Source organism: Ixodes scapularis, unplaced genomic scaffold, assembly GCF_016920785.2.
Source record: "Ixodes scapularis isolate PalLabHiFi unplaced genomic scaffold, ASM1692078v2 PGA_scaffold3__209_contigs__length_174095766, whole genome shotgun sequence".
Classification (NCBI taxonomy): domain Eukaryota; kingdom Metazoa; phylum Arthropoda; class Arachnida; order Ixodida; family Ixodidae; genus Ixodes; species Ixodes scapularis.
Genome location: NW_024609868.1, coordinates 91,381,935 through 91,407,092, shown reverse-complemented (window position 1 = coordinate 91,407,092; position 25,158 = coordinate 91,381,935). Strand labels below are relative to the sequence as shown.

The 25,158-nt window shown below is 46.2% G+C and overlaps 1 protein-coding gene across 1 annotated transcript in view; it reads right to left on the bottom strand.

Moving 5' to 3' along the window:
• Window positions 1-14,212: 14,212 nt before the first annotated feature.
• LOC120847479 (bifunctional heparan sulfate N-deacetylase/N-sulfotransferase) overlaps window positions 14,213-25,158 on the bottom strand; it is a 78,015-nt gene continuing 67,069 nt past the window's right edge. The window contains exons 17-18 of the mRNA XM_040219264.3: window positions 23,623-23,732; window positions 14,213-20,076 (exon numbers count right to left, since the gene is read on the bottom strand). Of these exons, the coding sequence (XP_040075198.2) occupies window positions 19,854-20,076; window positions 23,623-23,732 (333 nt within the window). The 3' untranslated portion in view covers window positions 14,213-19,853. The remainder of the gene's footprint in view (window positions 20,077-23,622; window positions 23,733-25,158) is intronic.

Genomic DNA, 25,158 nt, shown 5'->3' with positions numbered 1-25,158 from the left:
CATGGCCCCTTTAAACTCCGAATTTCGGAGAATTTGTGATTTACGAAAAATAAACTGCGATAAACACGAAATTTTTGCTAAAAAAATAAACTCCGAATAACACCCTCCGAATTTCACGAAAAATAAACTCAGAAAACACGGAGCCCTAGTTATAGCTAGGACTGGGCATCAATTCTAATCGAATAATTAATCAATGGACCTATTGCTATACTACCCAAGCATTAAGGAGAATGCAGGGATTGGTGTTCCATGGGCCACACGCGCACACCTTCCCCGTATCAAAACTTCGAAGTAAATAACCTAAATAAAGCATTGACGTGCAAGATGCCATTTGTTTTAGGCTTTTTCTTTAGGACAGTTACTGCTGCAGACGCGTGCACGTGCGGCGCGTGGAACATTCCCTGCATTCTCCTTGATGGTTGGATAATTCAGTAATAGCTCGGGAGTATTCACTAGACGCCATATTTGTGGGTGATGTTTAGAGCGCATGCGTAGAACGAGCTCACATAATAGGCTGCTAAGACCGGCACTCTTGATGGTGCGGAATGCACGTTGCAAAAGAACAGAAACTCGCCGTCAGCACGCGCTCAGCATTCGCGCACACAGCTATGGCCGCCAGTGAATACTCCCTATAGGCTCAGCGGCGTTAAACGGAAAATCGCATGGCGTTGAAGTTGCTGGGGTCACATATAACCTTCTCCGCTTCTTTCGAGTCACACATCTCGCCCTTACAGTTTACTTTAGGTCCCATTTTCACCTAAAGTTTTCCTTCATATAGGTGTACTCGTACACGTCTGTGTAGTGAAAGCGCTAATTTTTTTTACTTTTTGCTTTGTCAAAATTTAGCGAATCAAAACTTTAATCGCGATTAAATCATTTTTTTATTCATCGGTAGGTTATTAGATCAAGTGCCCAGACCTAGTTATAACGCAACATAGGAAAACACAAGCAAACGCCCCTGTGTGAGTGGACATTGCCTCGTTCAGCAGTTTGAAGAGCAATGGCCGGGCTAGAGTGAACAGGCGCGATCTCTTACGGCCTTTGCACCGGGAGTAGTTGCTCCCTGTGGTGGCAGCTTGGAGGGGTCGCTGTAACTTTACAACTCCTACAGCGCCTTCCTTCTGCGAGGCACGTCCTCCTCACCGTGTTGTCTTCTTTGCTCTGGGGGTCGAGTTGGATAAGTTTCTAGAGTAATTAGACCTATACAGGTCGTGAGGCCGGCTGCCTTCAGGGACTTATGCGAAACACATCTTTCTCTTCGTCTTCTTAAGAAACAAGTTTGTATAGACAAGCATTTAATTATTGTAAGCCGAAACTTATTTCAATCGGCTCACTACAGTTATTTCAAGCAAGTATAATTGCACACATTTTTAATAGCAGTGGTCGGCAAACAGTTGTTCAGGATGGCTCAGGCGGTGTTTGGCATAGTTGTGTGGTCGCACCCTACGCAGCTATAGTCCCATTGCTCCTCGGCGAGAGTAAAGGCCACAAGGAAACCGCTCTCTAGCCCGGTCATGGAAGAACATGACAGGGCAGCATTGAGCATCTCGCTTGATTTTATTTCGCAACACTCATTGCGGGGACTTCTAAAACCGAAAGAGAAGCGCGAGGAAACTTCACGAGTTGTGATCCTGGGCCGGCTTGCTAGAACAGCGTCTCCGCTGAGACTGAGCGAAAGAAAGCAGTGCAAAGGGTAGGGCGCGCGACTGTCTTGAGACGCGCAGAGCTCTGGAGACGCGGCTTGAGTCCCGCTCAGCTCGAGCGCTGGCTTTTGCATTGCTTTCTTTCCCACAGTCTCAGCTGATACACTGTTTCTAGCAAGTCGGACCACGGCCGGACTGGAAGCGGGCGCTCTCTTTCTCTTCTTACGGCCTTTACAATCGCCCGGGAGTCAATAGCATTTTTTCCTCCGTGTGTTGTTCACTTGCTTGCCGCCAGGGGCGCAACCACCTCACCCCTCTCGGAGAGTCCCTTCGAGCTGCTATCTGCTATCTGGTGAAACTCATTAGTGAGTTTGGGTGCGCCACCTGTGTTAGCTGTTGACTACGAGTAACAGAGGTGATCCTCTGTTCGTCTTATTGCAAGGCCAGGATGAAAGCGGACTTCATTATCCAAATCCTAGGTTCCTCGCACTTCTAGACAACATTGTTGCTTTTTTTAGCTTTTTTTTTTAAAGGCTGTTAAGCACCTTCCGCGTATAAATCTGCACGATGTTCTGCAACTACTCATTGCACCCTATCTTGAAGACGCGCCTATCCTAAGTTGCCCAGAGGGCATTGACCATAGTCACTCAAAGCGCTTTGCTGGATTAATTTGCAACAAGTTCCTACGAATACTTCTGATTAACCATGCAAAGACGGTCACGGACAGAAGCGAAAAATCAGCTGGATATGTGCACAAGCCCTCGAGGAAGCACTTTAGGCTGTAATATGCACTGTGCGAAAATTGTACAGACTACTACACCCTCGTCTAAAGCAGCTGACCGACTTCATGTGCGGCCTATGAAATAATGCAGAGCACGGCAATAGATAGATTGGGCCTGCTTACATTTCACGAGACTGTACGAATTAATTGTCATTTAAAGTTCCTCCGAGTAGAAGGGGTCCGTCTCCTCCTGTTCTTGTGTTGCAACAGAAGTCCTGGAGGTGAAGACGAATATAGATTTTTTCAGAACTGCATTCGCTATCTCTACTTACTACGTTTCACTCCCGAATCTCTCGGAGATGTGCGTCAAATATTCACTGTTTTGGGCTCATCAGAAGCGTATTAGATAGTGGCTGAGGTTCTGAACGTAAGGATCAGGTGTCAAAGGCTATAGAAATCTCGGCCGCAAGTTGCGACAGCGCTGAGATACACTGTCAGACGTGCTCTGTGCAAACGGCAAAGGGTAGCCCAGGGGTGAGGTGGCAGCGCCCCTCGCGAATTGGGGCGGGAGGTGGTGATTGCCCCTATGGCAAAGGCCGTAAAGAGAGAAGGAGAGCGCGCGCTTCCAGTCCGGCCGTAGTCGGACCTGGCTGCTTATAATTAGTTGCAAAGGACTAGAGTCGTGGTTGGTGTAAAGCACAAAGTGGAAGCTTGGAGTCGTTGCATTATTAAACCAACACCATGAAAGTTGATCGTCTGACATTGTTCTTATTTGAATACATGAAATAAAAATTAATCCAAAGAACGACGACCTAGTGAGGGTTTTCCACATAACGCTTTTGATAGAGCACTTCATGGAAAGGGGGTTTATTAGACCGTTTTCCTGATCCTCAGATTTGAGCCACGATGACTGGCTGTTTGTTGCCTCACCATGAGGACCAGTCACTGCGGTTTGCACATAACACTCTATGTAAATTGTCTACGAGTAGAGTAACGTTAAAACTGAAAATCTCAAATCTCTGCATGAGGGCGAACTAGGGTGCCTTCATGTGCGCTTTGCTTAGGGTAAAGTAGGGTGCCTCAGTGTCCTTCTCTTAAGGGTGATGCCACCCTTTGTAGTACCCGATGCCGACAGCACGCGCTCACGGGCAAAATACAAAGTAATCTACGAAAACAAAAATGTCGCCATAGCACAATCAACGCCACAAACGCGTGCAGGGACAGGCTCTTTCACGCGCTTCTGAACAAAAAATAAGAACAAAAGTGTGGGACAAAATGGCCAGATGTCTCCACCCTAAGCAAAGCGCACATGAAGGCACACTATAGGGTAAAGACATCTCGCCATTTTGTCCCACACTTTTATTTTTATTTTTTGTTTAGAAGCGCGTGAAAGAGCGTGTCCTTGCACGCGTTTGTAACGCTGACTGTGTTTTCGTTGATTTCTTTGTATTTTCCCCGTGAGCGCGAGCTGTCGGCATCGGGTACTACAAAGGGTGGCATCACCCTAAACGGAAGGACATTGAGGCACCCTAGGGCGAACAAAACAGAACCAGTGCAACTAAAAAGCTAAATCCTTAAAAAAAAAAAATGTATGTTAAAATTATGGAGTGAAGGGAAAGAAATTCCCCTTCGTCGTCACCATCATATGGAGTTCAATATTTGCACCTTTCGAGGCGTCGGAACATGGCCGGCAGCATTGAATAGCTTATTTATAGGCATTAGGTGTTTTCGAGAACTTGATCGTGACCCTTGTAACGCGTTTCTCGTTTCTTTTTTTGCAAGATTAACTGATTCATTGCAAGAACGAGGAAGTAGCGCGAGGAAATATTTGAGAAAAGAATCCTCTGAGTTCCTGTATAAGGAGTATTCACTGGGCGCCATATTTGTGGGTGCTGTTTAGAGCGCAAGCTCAGAACAAGCCCACATTAATAGGCTGCTAAGACCGGCAATCTTGAGGGTGCGGAATGCACGTTACAAAAGAACTGTGGAAGCTCGCCATCAGCACGCGCTCAGCAGTCGCGTACACAGCTATGGCCGAAGACCGACACGCGGGCTTGACGTCACGGAGCTGCGGCGGCGCTGCGATCGCGCCGGAGCTAGAGTGCCTTCATACACACGCGCGCTTTTGCTTGAGTGGTGACATCTCAGCCATTTTTCCGCCCAGTCGTTTTTTTATGCATTTTGAAGTGCGCGCAATCCGGTGTCAGTCAGCTCGAGCGCGTAGCTTTGGCTAACGCATAGACGCCATTTTACCGCCCACGTCACGCACCGAGCGCTCGAGAGCGTCACGCGCTGACACATCCAGGGCAACAATGGATGTCTTCACCCTGAGACAAACAGACATGTAGGCACCCTAGCCGGAGCCGGGAGGTGAGGGCAAAAGTGCGCACGTTTTGCATGGGCGTCATAGCTTTTCAGCATGCCGCGAAGCTGTGTTGCCGTTAATTACACCGAAATGTACAAGAAAAGTAGCGGAGTAAGTTTCCACAAGTTCCCGGCAGACTCTGAAAGGCACAGAAAGTGGATAATATCCGTGAATCGAAAAGGATGCCGGCTCGCGCGAACGACCGTTTGTGCGGCAAGCACTTTCTTGAAGGCAAGTGCGGCTTTCGTTTCAATCTCCTTCCCGAGGCTTACGTGTGTGCAGGGAAACCGTCGTATGATCGAGACCACCCGGGTTTGGTTCTCACGGTGTTCGCGCACAAAGCAACGGCCAAGCGCTCGTCGGAGGCTCGCTACGCCCGTGCTGCTCAGCAGAAGGGGATCGGCGACAGAACGGCAGTGTTGTAGTGGTTGTAGGCGCTACCGAGCCGGGAGTTCACGCGCATGCGCTCATGTCTCTCGCTCTACGCCGCGTGCTGATCGGCTCGCTCGGGAGGAGAGCGTTACGGCAGCGAGATCATAGACTGACCAAACTCTCCCCATATACAACTCTGGCGCCTTCATCCCCGTAGCGCTTCTCTCCTGCACGGCATGTTGATCTTGCTCCTCACGTGACTGAATTCGGCGAATAGTGGCGCCGCACGATCGAGGCGCGTGGCGCGCTCAAATGCAGGGGAACGTACTGTCGGGGCGCGTGCAACGTCTACTTTCCTGCACGGCACTTGATCCGGCTCCTCACGTGATCGGATCTCGGCGAATAGCGGCGCGACGGCACGTGGAAAACAGACGCGCTACTCTGGCTTTCGTAGGGAGCCTATACAGGAACTCTACGCAGCGAGACTGATGCCCAAACCGCTAAAGTCAGATCCGTTCCTGTCGCTTGCGGTGAAGGATGAAAACAACCAGCCAGCAGGCAAGCACCAGCGTAACATGTTTTCCACCTATTCTGAATTAATAACCGTATTCACTATCACGTCGAGAATTAAGTTCACGGTGTTACTTCCCATCACGAACTTATCAAGTACGAGTCACTCACATCGCAAATTCAACGTGCTCACGAGCCATTCATCATCACGTCACGAATTCATTGAGTCATTCACATCACAATGAATTCTATTCAGTTCACGAAGTCATTCACAATCACAACACAATGTGAGTTCATTCAAATTCACAGTCATTCACCATCACATCACGACTTCATTCACCCATCACTATCGCCAATTCATTCAAATACACGAAGTCATTCACCATCACATTATGACTTCATGCACCATCACATCACGAATTCATTCAAATTCACGAATTCATCCACCATCACATCACGAAGTCATTCACCATCACATCGCAAATTCATTTAAATTCACAAAGTCATTCACCATCACATCAAGATTTTTTTTTCAATTTCAAGAATTCATTCAGTCATTCAGATTCACGCCGTGAATGTGAATGAAGGTAAATGAGCGAGTTAATGAATGAATTTGCCGAAGTATGGTGGAGCATGAGGCGGCACGAGCAGTCTTTGCCGTGCCCACGGGTCGACGAGTCATCTGCCGGCGCCGCTTGAAACCATAGTGAGAGAGTGAAAAGCGAACTTTATCTGCACTGTGCGAGGAGAGGAACTCTACGTCAGGGACAGAATCAGCGCCACTTTGCCTGAACTTCTCAACCTCAAATTTCAGTCACCTTTCAAAAGTTGGCGCAAGTGCGCGTCGTCTGCTACAACATAGGTTCTTTTAATTATTTAGGTCAATTAGTATGCTTTAAAAAAAAAATACAATCATACAAAGTTCCTATATTTACCACGAGCATGCCCTTAAATGTCGATGCTGCGTTATGATGTGAAACTGAGTTACGAGACTTCAAAGTCGCATAAAAAAAGGCTCTTTTCGAATAAATATTTACAAAATGTGTTTATTAAGGAAAACACGTATACACGGAACTAGACGAGTCCTTCATCTATTCAATAAAAAAATAAGAATGCGTCTTGGATGCATTACAAGTCTAGAAACTTGGAATGCATAGAGGTATGTCTTTGAAAATATAAAAAAAAACTTGCACTTTTTGTTTTCTTATTGTGCGTTCAGTTTTGAAACATGCGTACCATATATTGCACTAAAAGAGTAATGATGAATTGGCGATTTATTTGCAGAAAGAACGAAATATGTAACAAGCGCACAGACGCGACATTTCCACCGCAAACAGGAGCGTTAGCAGAGCTGCCACCGGTAGGGGCCGTGGGCTTCTGAGCCACTAACTAGGGAGGCTGTAGTGAGGGTGGGCGCAACTCAAAACCTGGAGAGCGTTTGCAATTTAATGGCGGCGCCTGAGGGAGAGGATTCGAGAAAGGATATGCGCCAGTGTTGCCTGCACGAGAGCAGGCGCCCGCTCTGTTGCAACTGTGTTGCTCCATGCGCCTTTCCTCCTCTCGCCTCCCATTGCAAGCAACGAGCGCCTTGGCGCAGCCTCTCTCGCTTCCTTCTCGCTCCGAGAATTGCAAACGTCGAGCGGAGAAAGCAAAGTTGCCAGACAAGCAGCAACGTCCAAGATGGCGGAATTTACCATTTTTCGCGTTAAAAAAATACTTCACCTATCGCAACAAAACTGGTGGCTATGGAAAAGTAATCATTTATACCTTGCGTAAATTATTCAAGCACCTTAATGGGCTTTTAAGACCTGAGTTAGGAAAGAAAACGACCCTTTGCCCCATAGACTCCCAGCAAAATTTAGCAATTAAATGGCGTCCATGTCCCGTGATCGCCGATCTAGCAGTTGCACCCACCCTCACTTGAGCCTCCCTACCACTAACGAAATCCCTTTGCCAACCCTGCAGCGCGGAACAAAGCCAGTATCAAAGAACATATTTTGCCCAGCTAGGCACTCTCGATCGGGTTGATGAGCTATACTTCGTTTCACCTTATGTGCGAGCGAAGGCAAAGCTGGAAGCGCGAGCTCGAAAGCTCTGTGCGTTCAGGCTTTGCTCGAGCGCGCGAGGTGGGGAAAAACGCAAAAAGCGCTAATATCGCGCTTTTAGCTTTGGCTTCGCTCGCAGATAAGGTGAACTCGGGCGCTATGTTGCACGTTTTGGAATCCCAGGAGACTAGGGAGAAGGAAGTGACGTCCACAACGCTCTTTGGATGTTGATTGGTGGAGTCGCTGACGACGCGTTGCGTGGCGTTCATTCACACCTACGTCACTTCCTTCTCCCTAGTCTCCTGGGAGTCCCAAACGTGCAACATTTTGACTGGCATTTCTGTCAGCGGGAGCACGCGATGAGCGCTGAACGTGCGAGCAGCAGAAAGGAGAAAATTAAGAGGAGAGGAGGAACATCACTGGGCCACGAGCCACTTTTCTGGCCACAAGCAGAGCCGTTTTGGCGGTTTTGGCCACAAGGGATGAGGGCCGCCATCTAATGGTTGAACTAATGGCTTGTTCAAGATGGCCGCCGTGGGACCGCCACCTAGATTAAGTTGATGCTACTGATGCGGTCCTGGGCAGTCCTGGGCTCGTGCCGCGTGATCGCCTCCTTCCCCGCTGGCCGGTCACTACACGCCTGTAAACGTGGCGAATGCCGTTTCATCGAAGCCGTTTCATCGAACACCGTTTTATCGAACGCCGTTTCCTCGAACGCCGTTTCATCGAACGCCTTTTCATCGAACAACGTTACAATCTGTAATATTTTGGAATTTATTTTAACTTGTATACACAACTTCATATAATTCTGTTTTTTTTTTTTTTTTTTTTTCTTGTTGCTGTTTTTATATTACTGGGTGCAGTGACGACATAAGTTCCATCGTGAACATATCCTGCTTCGAGAAGAAAGCCTCCATGAAACAATGACCCCTCCCCATGTCACATGAAACAATTAAAAATGAGACAAAAAACAGGAAGCACAGACACTTAAAAGTGTTTTAAGTGTCTATCATTTATTTGCAGCGTCGTGGTTTTAGTCATGTACATGAGTAAAGCTTTTCAGTAAGTCGCATACCCGATTGTTTTTATTTCTTTTTATGCAAATTGTTTTTATTTTTAGTAATTTGACACCACGTTCCAAGCAATTTCACAAGTGACTACCTTAGTCTTAAATACAAAGTGAAACATCTATAAAGCACTCCTATGCCCCAAAACTCGGTACAGAGCCATTACAGAGAATTTGATGAAACGGTCCCTAGCGATTCGATGAAACAGCGTTAGATGAAACGGCGTTCGATGAAATGTCCGTTCATTCGATGAAACGGCGTTCGATTAAATGGCGTTCGACGAAATGTCCGCTACCCCCTAAATAAATATGCCACCCTCCAAGCCATGAAATATACCTCTCCCAATTCAACAGTAGTAACTGGGTTCAGACATTTCATCAAATACCGTTTCATTGAATGCCGTTCCATCGAAGCCGTTTCATCGAACACCGTTTCATTGTACGCCGTTTTCTCGAACGCCGTTTTATAGAAGCCGTTTCGTCGAACAACGTTAAAGTCTAATATTTTGGAATTTACTTTAATGTTTATACACAACTTCATCCAATTCTGTGTTTTTGTTTTTTTGTTTCTGTTTTTATAAATCACTGGGCGCAGTGACGAGATAAGTTCCACCGTGAACATATCGTGCTTCGAGAAGAAAGCCTCCATGAAACAATGACCCCTCTCCATTTCATATGAAACAATTAAAATTGAGACAAAAACAGAACGCACAGACACTTACAAGTGTTTTAAGTGTCTGTCCTTTATTTGCAGTGTCGCGGTTTCAGTCATGTACATGAGTAAAGCTTTTCAGTAAGTCGCATTTTATTTCTTTTTATGCCAATTGTTTTCATTTTTAGTAATTTGACACCACCTTCAGAACAATTTCACAAGTGGCTACCTTAGTCTTAACAAGTGTAAAGTGGAACATCTATAAAGCACTGTTATGCCCCAAAACTCGGTACAGAGCCATAACAGAAAATTCGATGAAACGGCCCTTAGCGATTCGATGAAACGGCGTTTGACGAAATGTCTGCTACCCACTAGTGACAATACGTTACTGCTATATTGTTATTGCTTTTCATTTCTAGAAGACTTCGGGCCCACGAGCATAGGCGTAGACAGAGCCGTATATGTAGAGAGTTTGGTCAATGGGAGGCGCGGGCAGAGCCAGGGCGTGCGCCAGACTCGGAAAGAGGGCTTGGCATGCTCTCTTGACCAACCAGAAGCCGAAAAGAATCCCCTAGCGGTGGTAGCGAGAAACAGTTCTGAGCCGATCGATCATCGAAGGTCTATGTTCGTATATGGTTTTAATAAGTGCGTAAGAGTGAAGTGTAGTAACTCTTTGTGGTTGAAACTAGGGTGTACGTGTTGTTTCATCATGATCATGCAGAAAGATGTAAGAAACGAATGCGCCGCTCAACTCTGTTTTGCGCGGACAGAGTGTGACCGCTCTGACGGCAGATTCCCGGCGCTCGGCGTTTGGCGTAAGGATTATGTCGATCTTTCCGCTAGTCGCACTCTTCCACCATCATTTTAGATGAGTGTGATTGAAACATCACGTGTACCTTATTTTCAGCCATCAAGAGTTACTCCAATGCAGTTATCAGGTTTGTTTCTCGCGACCACCGCCAGGGTATTATTTCCGGCTTCTGGTTGGTCACATTCGAATTTCTGAAGACGCCCTGGAACACGCCCAGTCCGCTTTCGGCCAATGGCGCCGCTTCATTTGTCTCCTCTACTTCCCAACGAATGGCCAAACTCTCTACATATACGGCTCTGGGCGTAGGCTACGGGGTTGCCCTTCCTGGTGAGATCCGAGGGGGGGGGGGGGGGGGGGGGGGGGGGGGGAGGGGCAGAGCGTCTTAGGCTATAATCGTTACTGAGATGCTGTTTACGTGCCATGTAACGAGCTTCTGGTAGTGGCATGTAAACAAAATAACGCACACAGCGACGGACACATGGCGATATACATACGCTGTAAAATGTACCCCCAAAATAAACTACTGATAATTGTCGGTGTAAAGAAAATTGCGCAGAAAAGCGCACCCCCCCCCCCCTCCCCCCCCCCTTTCCCGGAGAACTTCTCAGCCTGCCCCCAGCGGAAAAATGGAAAGCCTACGCCGCTGCCCACGAGAAACGTGGCCACAGCCGTTGCCCTCCCGCCTGCAGGACGTAGTGATTCCAGACGAATACGCCGTGAAGAGGGATGGAGCACCGTTCCTTCTTCACAATGGACCTTTTCCACATACCGACGGCACCATGCGGTGGCTGCACGAACTAAAAATCGAGGAAGTAACCTACCTGCGCTACCAATCGATAATGGGAGCCACGCTACCAGCTTCTTCGCTCTCTGAGCTGCGGCGCGTGCCCAACGGGACTTTAGAGAGACATCCGTGGAGTCCACCCAAAGGTCGTGTTTTTCCTTCTGTCCACTTTCCTAGTACGTGTCCTACTCGCTGATCCACAGCCTCCTTCTGAATTTCCTCGATTTTTTGTTCCGACTTCCACCGCTTGGCATCGGGCGCTCGCGCGTGCGCAGAACGCTTCTCGGAAAAGGTCCATTCCGGTGACTGATGCAGAGCGCTTCATTGTGCTATGTAGCCCAGACATGGTGGCGCTGCTAGGCGCTTCACGGCAGACACGGCTCTGCTTCACGGCAGTGGTTTGCAGATGGAACCTTCAAAGTGGCACCTGCTCTCTTCTATCAGCTATATACAGTCCACTGCAAGGTTAATGGTGCGGATATCCCTGCAGTGTATGTTTTGATGAAGTCTAAAACAGGAGTTGCGTACACTACGCTACTCTCGGTTCTAAAGACCAAGTGTGCCGCTGCTGATCCATCCACCGTTCGACTGGGCTCCGAACAAGCCGCGATTAACAGATTTATAGGGCGTTTCCTTCTTGTCAAGCTCCTGGCTGCTTCTTCCATATGTGCCAATGCACGTACAGGAAGTTGAAGAGCGAGGATCTTCAAGAGTCGTATCGAGTTGACGGCGCATGTTATCTGATGGCACGCATGACCCCACTATTGCTTTCGTACCCGAAGGGGACGTCTTCGATGCCTTCGAGGCGTTATCGAGGGTGCCAGGGTTTCTTCCGGAGTTGCTACCGGTCCTGGATTACTTCCAAAACAATTTCCTGGGACGACTGACAGCCTGCTGACGGGATCCAAGGTTTCCAGCCTCTCTCTGGAACCACCATGCAACCGTACTCCGTGTTGATGCCAAAACAACGAACTCAGCAGAAGCGTGGCACCGAGGGTTTCAGATCCACGTTAAATGTAACCAGCCAAGCCTGTGGAAGTTCCTGGCCATCTTGCAGAGAGAAGACGTCCTGAACATGCACCGCCTCGAGCGTGTCATCATGGGAATTGAAGAACAATCGGCGAAAACATATAGAGACTCCGCTTCTCGGCTTCAAACGCTCGAGGCGCGTTATGCAAGGCTGGGCATCATCGGCTATCTGAAAGGTGTAGCTAACAACGTTTCGTTTTAGCATACTGTACCATTTGGAGATGTTTGTGGTATTAAAACTGTGTGCCTCCACTGGCTTTCATTTGTTTCTCAGCGTCATTGATAAGGATCTTTAATCTCGAATAAAACTTGAGCACCCCTACTACTTTCTGAAGTATTTAGAGTTTGTGCTTGCAACATATATGTATGAATGACAATAGAACTTACAAATGCCCGAGTTCTCACATGTGCAGAGAACACACGCCTTTCCTTCCAGCACAGCACTTAGTGTTTACTTCAGAACTTGAGTAAACAGCTTTAGATATCTATTTGTAAACAAAGATAAACTCGGTTAAAGTGCTATCTTAAATGTGAGTAGATAAAGTGTATCAGCCACTAACTTTTAAATTAGAAAAAAAAAAAAAAAAGCCTTCGGACTTTTTTACAACCAAATTTTCCTAATGCACTGTTCACCGAAATTTTCACTACCGAAATGTGTCCGATACCTAAACAACCACGTATCAAAATGTCCGGTACCGAAACGACCGTGTACCGGGAGATAGACAGGCATCAGGAACACCATTGGCAGGTGACGTGCGACGTCAATTCTGACGAGCACCGACGTCACAGAAAAGTGGAGGAGGCGAGGAGGAAAGTTGTGAATTTGGCTTGGCCGGTGTCCAGACAGACATACGACTGACGACTACCGGACGCTTCAATTTTCACGATTTTTGCAGGAATCGTGTGGCCTGACGATTTTTGTAGTAGCCTGTTTGGACAGGCCTTGAGACGCTTTGAATTGCGATCCGCTTGCGCCTCACACTTTCGAAAGGCTGTGCTAGCGCGTTGCGCCGTTGCTCGTACCGTCCGAAGTGTATCCGACACTTGACAACGATGGTGGATTTCGCTGCCTGCCTCCTCGCTCCTTGCGCTGCGTTATAGACCCTTTCCGAAATTCAGTGCCATTTAGTGGTTCGTAAAGCAGTTTAGGTTTTGCCATAGCAATGGCGGAAATGAACTTGTATCGGCACCGTCACTTTTGCAAGTCAGCGGCACGCCAGGAATTGTTCAGTGTGAGTTCTTTCTCGATCACTTTCAGTTCGATGGCGATCAAGAACCTGCATTTAGAATAAAGCTCCAATCCATTCAGATGCCTCGAGAAAATTCCATAAACCAAAGTGCTTTAAAGCCGATTGTGTGCCGTCCGCAGATTGACTGAATCTGAGTTATTAGAAATAAACGCTTACGTAGCTCTTGTGTTCTAATACTACGTCGCGTCGTACTGACCCCCCGAATGTACAGGCCTCGCATCATCCACTTAGGAGCATCTTCAACGTCTTCCTTTATCAGTCACTAGACGGCCGCCATTGGTATGGCACAGATGTCGTTCCACCATGGAGAATAGAAGGGTACTTCTATTCTCTTCTTCTAACCTCCTTGCGTACTTCTAACCTCCTTGCGTTCCACAGATGATGATAGTAATCAAGGTGGCCAGATTGAATTTCGGAAAGGGCCTTAGTTTGACTGCAATGTACTTGCGTGGACAGGCAGGTTTTGCAATGGCTGAGGTTGCAGCCGCCGACGATGTAAATGCTTGAGGCACCGCCAAGCTCATCGGCGCACTACAAACACGCAACAGATTGTATGTAACTGCCCTGCCTTTTGCACAATACTTCCAGTATAACGTCCTGTTTAGCGGAGCAACTGCAAGTTTAAATTGGGCAGCTACAGAATCGTAATGGTGGAGTGTGAGACTAGCAGCGTAGGCCCAGAAATATCTAAAATGTGCAAACACTCCGCACCAAATTGGCAAATGGGGCATTAAGATGCGTAACGGAATGCAAACTGCACGTCCCTTGCATGAGCGGTTCTTATGGCAAGCAGGGACTCCAATTTGAAGACAGTAAAATTGTATGAATACTTAGGAACAGTCTTCTGATAATATCTCTTTTCCTGGTTCGAGTTTAATGTTGATGTGACGTGGGCAATATTCGTGGGGAGGTGAGAGTTAAATGCTTTTTGTTCACAGTGAGCAGACACACAAGAAAACGAAAGGAATGCCTTAAATATGTAATATTTCCGATTCATGTTGTACAATACAGACGAGGACATTTTCCACCTCTAACAGTCTACACTAGTGTATGAAGCTTTCACAGAAAGCGGAAAAATATTGGAAATCAAAGTTCTGAGACGGTTTTTACACAATGCAAAACAGGATATATTTATGATGTTCTCTATAACAATAACCTCTGTACATATTTAAAACACGCAGGAGAACTGCAGCCCAAACACTAGCCACTGCCAGAAAAAAAAAATGTTCCTGCACTGGGGCTATTGAACTTTTCGCAAACCCCTGTGGTCGTGGTCAAAAATCGTTACTCGACCTGAAACCTATTTTGAACTTGAAAACTGACCAGCTATGTGACAATCTTTTGATTTACCCCGAAACAAACAAACCAACACACAAAGGAGCAACGTGCCTGAGGCACTCGTACATAACCCGACAGAATGTTGTCGACCTATTCCTTTCACACCATCAAATTTGTCATTCTGAGTAGACAACGAGCATACTACCTAGAGTAATGGCAAACTGATGACGTGTGAACAGCTCCTATACTCGAACGACAGGCAGGAAATAAGATGCTGCATTTCGGGGCTTACACAAAGACACATTTTGGCAACAAACTCACACAAGGGACCAAACTCATGCATGTGATGAAATAAATTAGAAGCGGCCCCGCTACGCTTCATCACTGGGACGGCCACAGGAAACGTGTTGTGCACGGCGCGCTTGGAGCGCCGCCTAGCAAAGCTGCTGTTAGGAGTGCTTTTCTCGTACGACTGCCTAAACATGCCACACACACTCTCAAACACTCAGCGATGACAGTAAGTGTATAAATATTGTAAGAACAAATATATCCCAGAAAAATACTGCAAGTAGAGACTCCGACGGGTGGCATTTGTGCAGGCAGGACTCTTAAACAGCTGCAATCGCTATTTCCGGTGGGCAGATGTCGACGCAAGTGCAGCTTTGCGGACACAAAAGCCAAAGAAACCGCGAAAAGAAATGGCCTATACCCAGCGGGCCAAAAAGTGTTTTGTTTGCCAAGCGTTCGGGTTAATAACGCCTTTTAATGTTTAACTGACGTTAGGTGGAACTATGAAAGGAGATTTTAGAATGCAAGTGGACAGCGGGTTATGTTCAATACGGACCGAGGTTCGTTAGAAGCACCCGAAACCAAACGCTTTGGGGGCACTTTTCGATCGAGTTAAATGATGGTAAATAGAGATCCTGCTACAATTCGCATTAACGAGAAACTATGCAGAACGAAAATCAAACAACATGTGGCGAAATATACATACCCTGAGTCAAGATAGGCTTCACATATGCAAGTTTGGACATAAACACACCCCCTTGAATTGGTTATCAGCAGACAAATCAACACTAAACCCAAACAAACCAGAACGTGAAGGGGCACTAATTAAATACAACCTGTTTTAACAAACAAATATGCACCAGGATGAAAAAATAAAGGAGGAATAGAACCGTAATTTGCTCGCACCACGCACAATCCCGCTGGTGCTAAAAAGTGAGACAAAAGCCTCTTTGGGATTCCGTTGGCGACGGCATGAGGACGCTGTCTCCTGGCCAAAGCTACGCAGGCAAGCGCTCGGGGGCACGAGGCACATGAAAGAGCTCATCTGGCAGTTCAACGTATGGCACTTCTGTCGCAAATGTCACCCTGAAAGACTAGTGGTTTCCTTGTGGATACAGGCTCAAAGACACAGCACTTTTACATATACAAGAAGCTCTTGTCCCTCGCTTCTCCATCTGCAATGCCATAAGCAAGGCGCACCTTCTACGTAGCACAACACTTTTGTGGCAAGGACCTCCACAACTTTGCAGAAAAGCGCTTTTTGCGCAAAGGTCCGTTAGGGCGTCTTCGGTCAACGCCAAGGGTCGTTCGTCCGTTTGGCAAAACGGCGACAACTGGTAGAGTACCCAGAACATGTTCGACATTTCCACGGGGGTTGTCACCTGAAGTGGGAGCACCGCACATGAAATCATGAGGCTAACTAACGATAATTAGCGAAGCCGTTTTTGACCATTGTGTTGCAAAGACTTGGGCAGTGCCCCCGGTAATCTATGGTTCAAACACCACTAGCCTCTTAGCCCTTCCCTTTTAAATTTCTTGAAGTGGATGCATATTTTGAAATTTCATCAACGACAACATATGCAAACTTAGACTTGCTAATTATAACACGTCAGAGACGTTTCTCACCACCCACAGTCCGTTTCTCTCACAAAATTTAGTGCCTGCAAGACACTGAGATCTTGGCATTTGCCCAGTCTGCAAAAGTTGCACCTAACAAAATAGTTACACACAATATTATAGTATCTAACAGTAAGGGGTAACAGTAAGTACACCATTTAGACTGTTTAACAATAAAGGTAGCTTAAACTGCCCGGAGTACAATCGATTCCCTAAGCTGAAACCATAATGGCAACCTAAAAGATCTCCCTTTTTTGCTGCCAATAAACCCTTTCCTATCCTATTAGTGTTGTTAAAGGAGATTAGATTTCTATCTGCAATGTACACAAAAACAGTGTGCAAAGCAAAATGTGCGACAAGTATTTGATTTCTTTTATAAAAACGGTAGTATATTTGCACGATAGCCTTAATATCTGGGCTCAATCATTACGTAAACACCTTAAACATTACCTTACAAATAGCAGTGGAGTGTTGCTATCCAACCCAATTGCTTACAGAAGAGTAGAGATGATTGAAATCACAGTACACTCTGCGGCACTATTAGCACAAACAAACAAGCCATCGCGGGTTTTTTCTGTTTTTCTTTCAGTTAGAAGGACTGTCATCAAAATTAAAGTGGTGGAAAGTGTAGTTGTGATACTAACCTAAGTGGTAAAATTTGATGCTTGCCAGCATCCTTTCGAGGTAAAATGCAAAAAAAAATGCCAAAGACGTGTTCGCGCTAATGGTGTCGTGCAGTGTACATATCTTGTTTGGTAAATTCCCTAGGACAGAAGTCTACCAGCTGCTATTTAATTAAGAGCCTAAAAATGGTAAAGAACATGTTTGTTGTAAAAGAAAGTAAAAAAACCAGAGGCAGACTTCAACTTTTCAGACTTCCCTTAACAGAATAAGTGTGATGAAGTATGTACTTGCACAAATATAACAAAGTTTTTCTTTGAAATTACATGCTCCAAAACACATCTCGAGTTATATCTGATATCAAGCTCGGCCACGAGGCGCTTGAGTTGAGCTAAAGCCATCCCTCCGACTGCTCGGGAATGTGGGACACCGGGTTCAAGCCAAGCCAGGCCAAGTCAAGACATAAGCCAAGCCAAGATGGTTGGCCAAGTTTACGTAATCATAAAGCACAAGGTGTGCGTTTATGCAGAGGAAGAGTAGGAAGGGCAAGAAGAATCGTGTATCGCTTCCAGCAGTCTTTGCTCTGGCTGTGCATCTCTTAGTTTCTGCTCGGGGGTGAGCTGGTGTTTGTGCGTTGGTGCTTCTGCCCCCTGCAACCGACTTGACACGCTGGTTCAAGAGGAATGCTTTGTGGACAAAGAGCTCACCCAAAAGAAAAAGAGACTATGGTACAAGCATATTTCGAAGTGGCAAAGTGGCTATAGGAGAAGGAGCTGAGCAGTGACAATGAGTGCAGTCAAGGCAAGGCCACATTTTCCCCCGATTCTCATCCCCACTTTCTGCTATGCCCTTGAGTGCTATAACCTTACAATCACGTTCTAATGGTAATAATTTTTCTTTTTTTAGGAGCTTAAAAATTTGCATTTCGCGATATATTCGTGCAAATACAATATATCAGCACAAACAAAACATAGAGCACCATCGTTAATTCCTTAAGCATTATTCGAGAAAAAATGGAAATCCAAACAATCTTAAATTTGTGTAGGCTATCATGCCCTAGCTATCATAACACATGCAATTGAAAATTTTTTATTTTTTTTTTGCCTAAAATTTTGTATTTATAAAGAGACAGCACTGCTAAGTTCAGACTAAATCAAATTCGTCTGCAACAGTGCGACTGCTTTATGAGCAATTTTAGACAGATTCCTAATTCGAGTAAAATGAGGGGCAAGGTAAGGGAAGACAAGGAAAATAATGTTGAAGTGTGTTTTCACACTTCAGAGTAGTTCCAGTCCCCTCCAGATGGCACCCTAGGAAATTCACTTCCAGGCATTGTGCTCAACTATGATTACCCTTTTTTGCATACATTTTAGATTCCACGATATATATATGTTAGAAATTTCAGGCTTTTAAGTTCAGCAGTCTTCTTTCCTGAACACCGATATCTACATACCAAAGGTGTCCAGTGCCAGATGCTCATTTAGTAAGATGACTGCAAACTCTTTAATCCATGTCAAGCAGCAGATGTACTAATGAATACCCTAAAAATATGGCACAACTTTGCAGAGTTTCATTTATCCCCCATTAGCACCACTTCTAGCACACGGGAGAAAAACCTTCTTGATAGATAATGGGCATCAGATTTGTTTTGCCAAACATAATTAGGTTGAAACACAACGCACGACACATATCTTCTATGTCCTGCCGAGATATAAACCGACACAAAACAAGCCCCGCTAGACTCCAAAGCACGAGAAATTTTTGAGAGCTCATACGACACCATTCTCCAGTGAGAAGCTTCATACTCTCGAGCTTGTTCAAAAACCGAGGTCGAAACTACCCACCCCGGTTAGTCCCGACGCCGACAGCATATTGTTACACGACTTATTGGCAACGCTCGAAACAACTGTGAATGCTTCACGCCCTTTGTCGACACTACTAATGCCAAATGTGCGAACGAAACCTTTCCCAACGCTGAAGGACCGAAACCTACAGTGCACCGCCGAACCATTACGACCCAAGAACCTTCAGTTGTCCGTTGGCGCGCAGCTGCAAAACAAACGTTACAGGAGCCAAGTTGGGCAAGCAGTGACAGAGACGGAACAGACAACACTTTGCTTCGCATCACAACGAGGAGGCGATCCTACGTCACCCGAGCAAAAGAGGTGTGGCCGTCGGCTCCCAAGAGTTCCACCTGGCAACACCGGCCGGCGGTCGTCGAGGAGATCACCGCGCGCTTCCTCGCCGGACGTTTGGCGTCTCTCTTTGTCGGAAGTGCGGTCGCCGAAGCCGGAATTCGGCAATGAAGGAGAAGGCTCCAGAGCCTCGGAGCCTCTCTTCAAGAGAAGAAAGAACGGCGGCTTTTTTGTTCACACGAAAGGTGCCCGGAATTCGTCTTCAACTGGTGCGTTTAGTGTCCTAAACCACACAAGGTTGCCATGTCGTGCTGGCGGATGTCGCGATCCTTGCAGTCGTTCGTAGAATTCCAGGAAAAAGCGTGAGCTAACGCCATGGTCGCCGTTGTGTGTTGCCCCACCTCGTGACTGCTAAAGCTTCTGCGGCCCGTCAAACCGGAGGGCGACTTGTGGTGGAATGGGCGTCCGCCGCACCCACGTTCGTCGCCGCACCACCTCCGCGATCGAAAAAGGCGACGGCGGGACGCTTCTGCGAAGTTGTCGGGCGGAAATCGAGGGACCGCTTTTGATGATGCGGTAAACACACCGGTCGGAGACGCGTTCCGGACTCAATGGCCCGAACCCTGGGCATGCGGCAGGAGAGGAAGACACCGGTGTGGCCGTGGTTCATCCCCGGGAGAGGTCTTCCTTAAGCCAGTGCGGCTGCGGGTGCCTGAGGTTGTTGAGGAGCTTGGAGAGGGCCACATTGTGCGACAGGTAGTAGGCCTTGAGGAACTTCTCAGCACGGACGTCCATGGGCGAGTACAGGCGGCCTTTGCCTTGGCCCAAGCACTTGGTGCGGTTGCTCTGGGACACCACCTTGCAGAAGAAGCCCTTGTGCGGGTCGAACCTGCGGGAATGGGTATGACGTGTGAGAAAAAACGGTGCCGGCCGGGGCAGGGCGAAGCTAGCCAAAGCTTCAAAGCAAGTAATGTTTCAGAATAGCAACACTTTTCGTTATTATTTGTGTTGGGGATACAATGCAGCCCACTTATAATATTATTAAATGCGGAAAATCCGATCGTTATAAGCGATTATCGTTGTATGTGAACTGACCCTGAAAACTGCCCAAAATAGTTCCCCGAAGCAGAAGGTTACTCACCAGTGTTCACTCAATCACACCACAGAAGAAGTGCCGCAATAAAACAAAGTTTTATTGCAGGGTCATCAGCAAGCACGCAATGAAATGGTGTTAAGCACGCTAAAAAAATCGAGGATCTCCGCTTGCTTGCGCGGCAGCTGGAGCTTGACTATCGCGGTGTGCATCGCAGCCAGTTGCTGCGCGTACACTGACGGTAGCCCCATCAGAACGTCACTTTCGTTTTCACTGTTTATATCGTCCACCTGTACAAAGCCTGCCTTCTTGAAACAGTTCTCAATCGTGGTCTGCTTCACTTCATACCACGCGCTGTACACAAAACGCACAGCCTTCAATAAAGTGATCTTGAAATCAGGAGAGCCGCGAATCACAGAGGATTTGCTTTTTCACCTCGAAGGAGATAGCTTTCCGCTTCGTCGGAGCCGCCTTTTACGCCAGCGACGCAGGGAAGAGGAGGGCGGGGAGGGGCAGGCTGGACAGTCGTCAAGGTTATGGGGTTACGGGTGCTGCTATAAAATTTGATTGTTATAACCGATATATCGTTACAAGTGGTATCGTTATAGGTGAACTGCACAGTATTATCTGCTGAGAGGCCAGAAAAAAGGCATGGTCAATGGCAGTGTCCTCTGCCCCTGCCCTGCCTACCTACCCCCCCCCTACCCCTGCCCCTGCCCCTGCCCCTGCCCCTGCCCCCCCCCCCCCCCCCCCCCCACCCCGAAAATTCAGTTCAAGAGCTTAAAAATAAATACACGATATAGATATAAGAAAACAATACAAAACAATAATACAACACTTATCTCATCACGTAGCAGCAGCATCAATAATTCAGAATACACATACTTTCAAATACATAGAAGTATAATCATAAGGCAATATTTATCAAAAAAGTACAAACCTCCAGGTCAATGGTATTTTACCTATCTAGGTTTACAAAATATTTTCCTTTGAGCAACTTAGAGAATATTTTGTAAACCTAGATAGGTAGAATGCCAGTGATCTGGCGGTTTGTTTAATATTTCCAGGATGATTCAGTTTTTTTTTAATTGTGTGTTATGTGCATATATTATCCACCCGTTTTGTACTTCGGCATGAAGTAGCATCTTTTCCTGTACCTCTGTTGTTGTGCCTATGTAGGAGGTCAAGGGCCTTGTCAAGCTGTATTTCACAGCTTTTTCCCTCGAGCTGCACCATCAATGCAGATGGAAATAAACTCATTGTTATTTTATATGTATATTAACCCAATTTTAAACATCATGTGGTGACACTGCAGATACACGAAGGGAACACAGAAATAGACACCAGTTCGTACAGAAAGAAAAATATGAACCAAGGTTACACATATATTAATAACAATAAAGAAGAATTTATATTGTCAAATTAAATTAAGATTATACAGTCAAGCCCGGTTAAATCACACTCCGGTATTTCGAATTATTGTTTATATTGAACAGAACAGTCTTCCCTTTTTAGTCCTTTTGCGCTGTGTATGTGTCATTGTGTATAGTCCAAACATCCCCTTGAAAATCACATGTAATAGTATAGGAACGTTGTTTTTCTGTATTGAACTCCCATGGCAGGGACACTCGGTATAGCGAACTAAAACGGCTGCAGGTCGCTTCTCCGGTGGTCGGGATTGCGTTCGCGGCGGGCACATAGCTCGCGCTGCGGGGCTGGTAGACCGCCAAGCCAGCTTACGCGCACGAAGCTACGCAACAAAATAACAATTGGAAAAAAAAATCCCAAACGTTAGAAAAAGGGGGTGGAGCAGTAGCGCGCGCTCTTTCCTGGAATACCGCTGCCGCTGCGCGACTCCTTAGCCCCAAAATAAAATAAGGAGAAAAAAAAAAGTAAAAAGTCTTAGCAAGTTGAGAGCATCGACAACGGTTGAGTAATCACACTTTGAACGCCATATCTTTGTTTACCTTTCTCTTTCGCCGTGTTTTTGCATTGCCCGTCTTTTTGCTTTTTTTTTTTGTTGCCTGAATTTAGTGAGGTTTCTTTTTTGTTGCTTGCTTAACTTTATTACAAACATCGTGGGGTAAACGCGGACGTGTTTGTGATCTTCACCAACCAAGTTTTACTGTATTTAGCGGCTCTTAGAAGCTCTAGCTATTTGGTAAGGTCCCGTTTGTCGCGGCCTTCGGTATTAGCAGGGACGCGCGGAAATTTCAACTGGAGCTTAAGTTAACATATTTTTGTATATCAAATTATCGATATAGCAAATTATTTTACGATCCCCTTTGAATTCGATATATCCGGGTTCGACTGTATTACCCTAAGAAAGCGAAAACGAAAATGCGATATCACTGCAAACCACTTCAGCCATTTAGCCAGTGCACGACCACTAACCCATGGCACCTTCAATGCGCTTGAAGCGAGTACACGAAAGCAAGCCAGTGAAATGTTCATTCGGATTAAAGGGGGCACGTGCAGGGAAAGAATCTCAGGAGCCCCCTCGGTTCTCTACGCGCTTTGAGCTGAGGTGCACCAACACTGGATTACCGTAGAGACACTACATAGGCTATGCTTCAAACAACGACACTTCAGCAAACTTGGTGCTTTTAGACCATAGACACCACTTGCCCGACGCTTTATCCCAAATTGCAGGAAATGCCTTTCCGTACTCCAAGATTGTTAAAACGGTTTGGGACAGAAGAAAACAATATGGCCAGAGCTGCAGTAGAGTGGAAAGTTGGGCTAGTTGGTAGTTATTCATCTTGGTTTTAAAAGCGCACAAAAGACGAGAACAAAGTAAGAGCGCTCGTCCGTTGTTTGTGTTTCTTACTCTGTCCTCGTCTTTTGTGCGCTTTTAAAACCAAGATGGCCAGAGCTGCCCCATATCCTACCCAGAGCACTGGAAGTTGCATTTTCTCGTTGTAATTATCGCCAGTTGCGCCCGCTCTACGCTAGGCACCAAGATGACAGCACCCACAGGGAAATCGGGGATGGCTCATTTTGTGACTCTTAGTGCAGCCATCTATTCAAATGACCAAGTGCATGTTCCTGAGTCGTAAAATGAATAGTAAAATAAAACTATTTTATGATTCATTTTGAATTCAATTTATATCCAGGTTCAACCATACATTATTTTTAAAGCAGCCTCTGAAAACACACTAGCACGGTTCTAGAGTGGTGAAACTAGAATTTCCACATACAACTTATCTGTGCAATGCACTTTTCACCTCCTTAGCAAAAAGATGGGCACGTGAGACTATTAAGTATTCTATATTTTTCTTGAAAAACCACACACCTAATTAAGTAAAAAAAAAAAAAAAAAGAATGTAACTGATGATTTACCTGAGAGATGCAGTGTAATCAAAGAAGGGTGTGATGCCAAGGAATGTCTGGAGCTTGTTCATGACGCTCACAGGGTCCGACTTCAGTTCCTCCCCGTCGATTATCATCAGCTGCAGAAAGAGCAACCAGCGTCAGTACCAAGAGCAACGAGCTGGCACAAACACAACTGGTAGTGTGTGCTATAGTCTGATGCAACTCAAGAAGGTAGGGCGAGGGTAAGACGGGCCCGGGAGGGGGAAGCAGACGGAACGCTGAAGATGAGAAGCCCCGGCCCATCTTACCCTCGCCCTACCTTCTCGAGTTGCAACGGACCATACACAAAATGTAAGTGACTGCCAGAAAATGTGCTGATGTAAAGCTAGGAACACTTTCTTTGTCAAACTAGAAAGGTTGTGGAATGAAATAGAAGTTTAAAGGCTCCTGCATCTAAATAATGAAGGACATCAGCTTGTCCCAGCTGGAGACATTGAAATACAGTCGCCGACCAATTTTTGGACGCTGATTTTTTGGACATATCCGATTATTCGGACGTTTTTGCCGAACCGTCACTTGCCCCATAGAGTTAATGTATAACATTGACTGATATTTTGGACACCATAAAGCTAATTGCTCGATATTTCGAACATAATTTGTGCGATTTCCTCAGTTTACAGCCACAAAACAGCCGCCGCGATAGTGCAGCGAGCTTAGTTGCCGCCATTTTGGTTGCTTTGATTTTGCCCTGTAGCCTCGATACCATGCCCTACGCAGTAAACAAGCTAGGTTGAGGCTATAGTCGTGTTTTCTGGTTCCACTATAGCCAACATGGCCGCCGTCTGCCTATACTTATGGTTCTTCCAGTTCTCCTCGTGGTCCGTGTTTTTCGAGTGCGACCGCGAGAAGAGCAGCCGTCTGCCGTTCTTGTGGTCTTTAGGCGTGACGGTTTTTTGCCGAAAGGCTTAGTATTTAAGCGAGCTTGGTGGACTAAACGTTGTCTCCAAATAGTGCCAAATGGAGCCAACTTCAACTTCGCTATTTGTGCCCACGAAGGCACAAATTAAAATTGACATTGAGAGAGTGTAAAGTGGCCAATACACAGCGGAATATGCGTGGAAACTTGATATTTTGCCCTGAAATTGATTTTTCGAACCGCTTGATTATTTGGACATTTTCAGGGTCCCCTCCAAGTCCGAAAATTCGGTCGGCGACCATAGTTTTAACTGCCTGGGGATCTCAGATGCACATGCTATCTCAGAAACATGGCACCTACACTGCAATACAATTTTCTCAGAGTGCTGGCACCACAGTCGAGATTTGAAGCTGGCTTGGATCCAAAGCTAACTTTTTGCCAATGCAGACAAAAAAAAAAAAAATCTTTCCGAATGCAGGAAAAAGGAAGGCTCAGGGGAACAACACCGTCCCACAATTTTATATAATGAAATTTTTAGCAATAACCCCAAGAATGTTAATTGCATCTTGCCATTCATGCAGAAAAATGCTTTACTAATCCCCACATCAACAAAATATGTTTGGAAATAAATTAGGTCAAACATACAG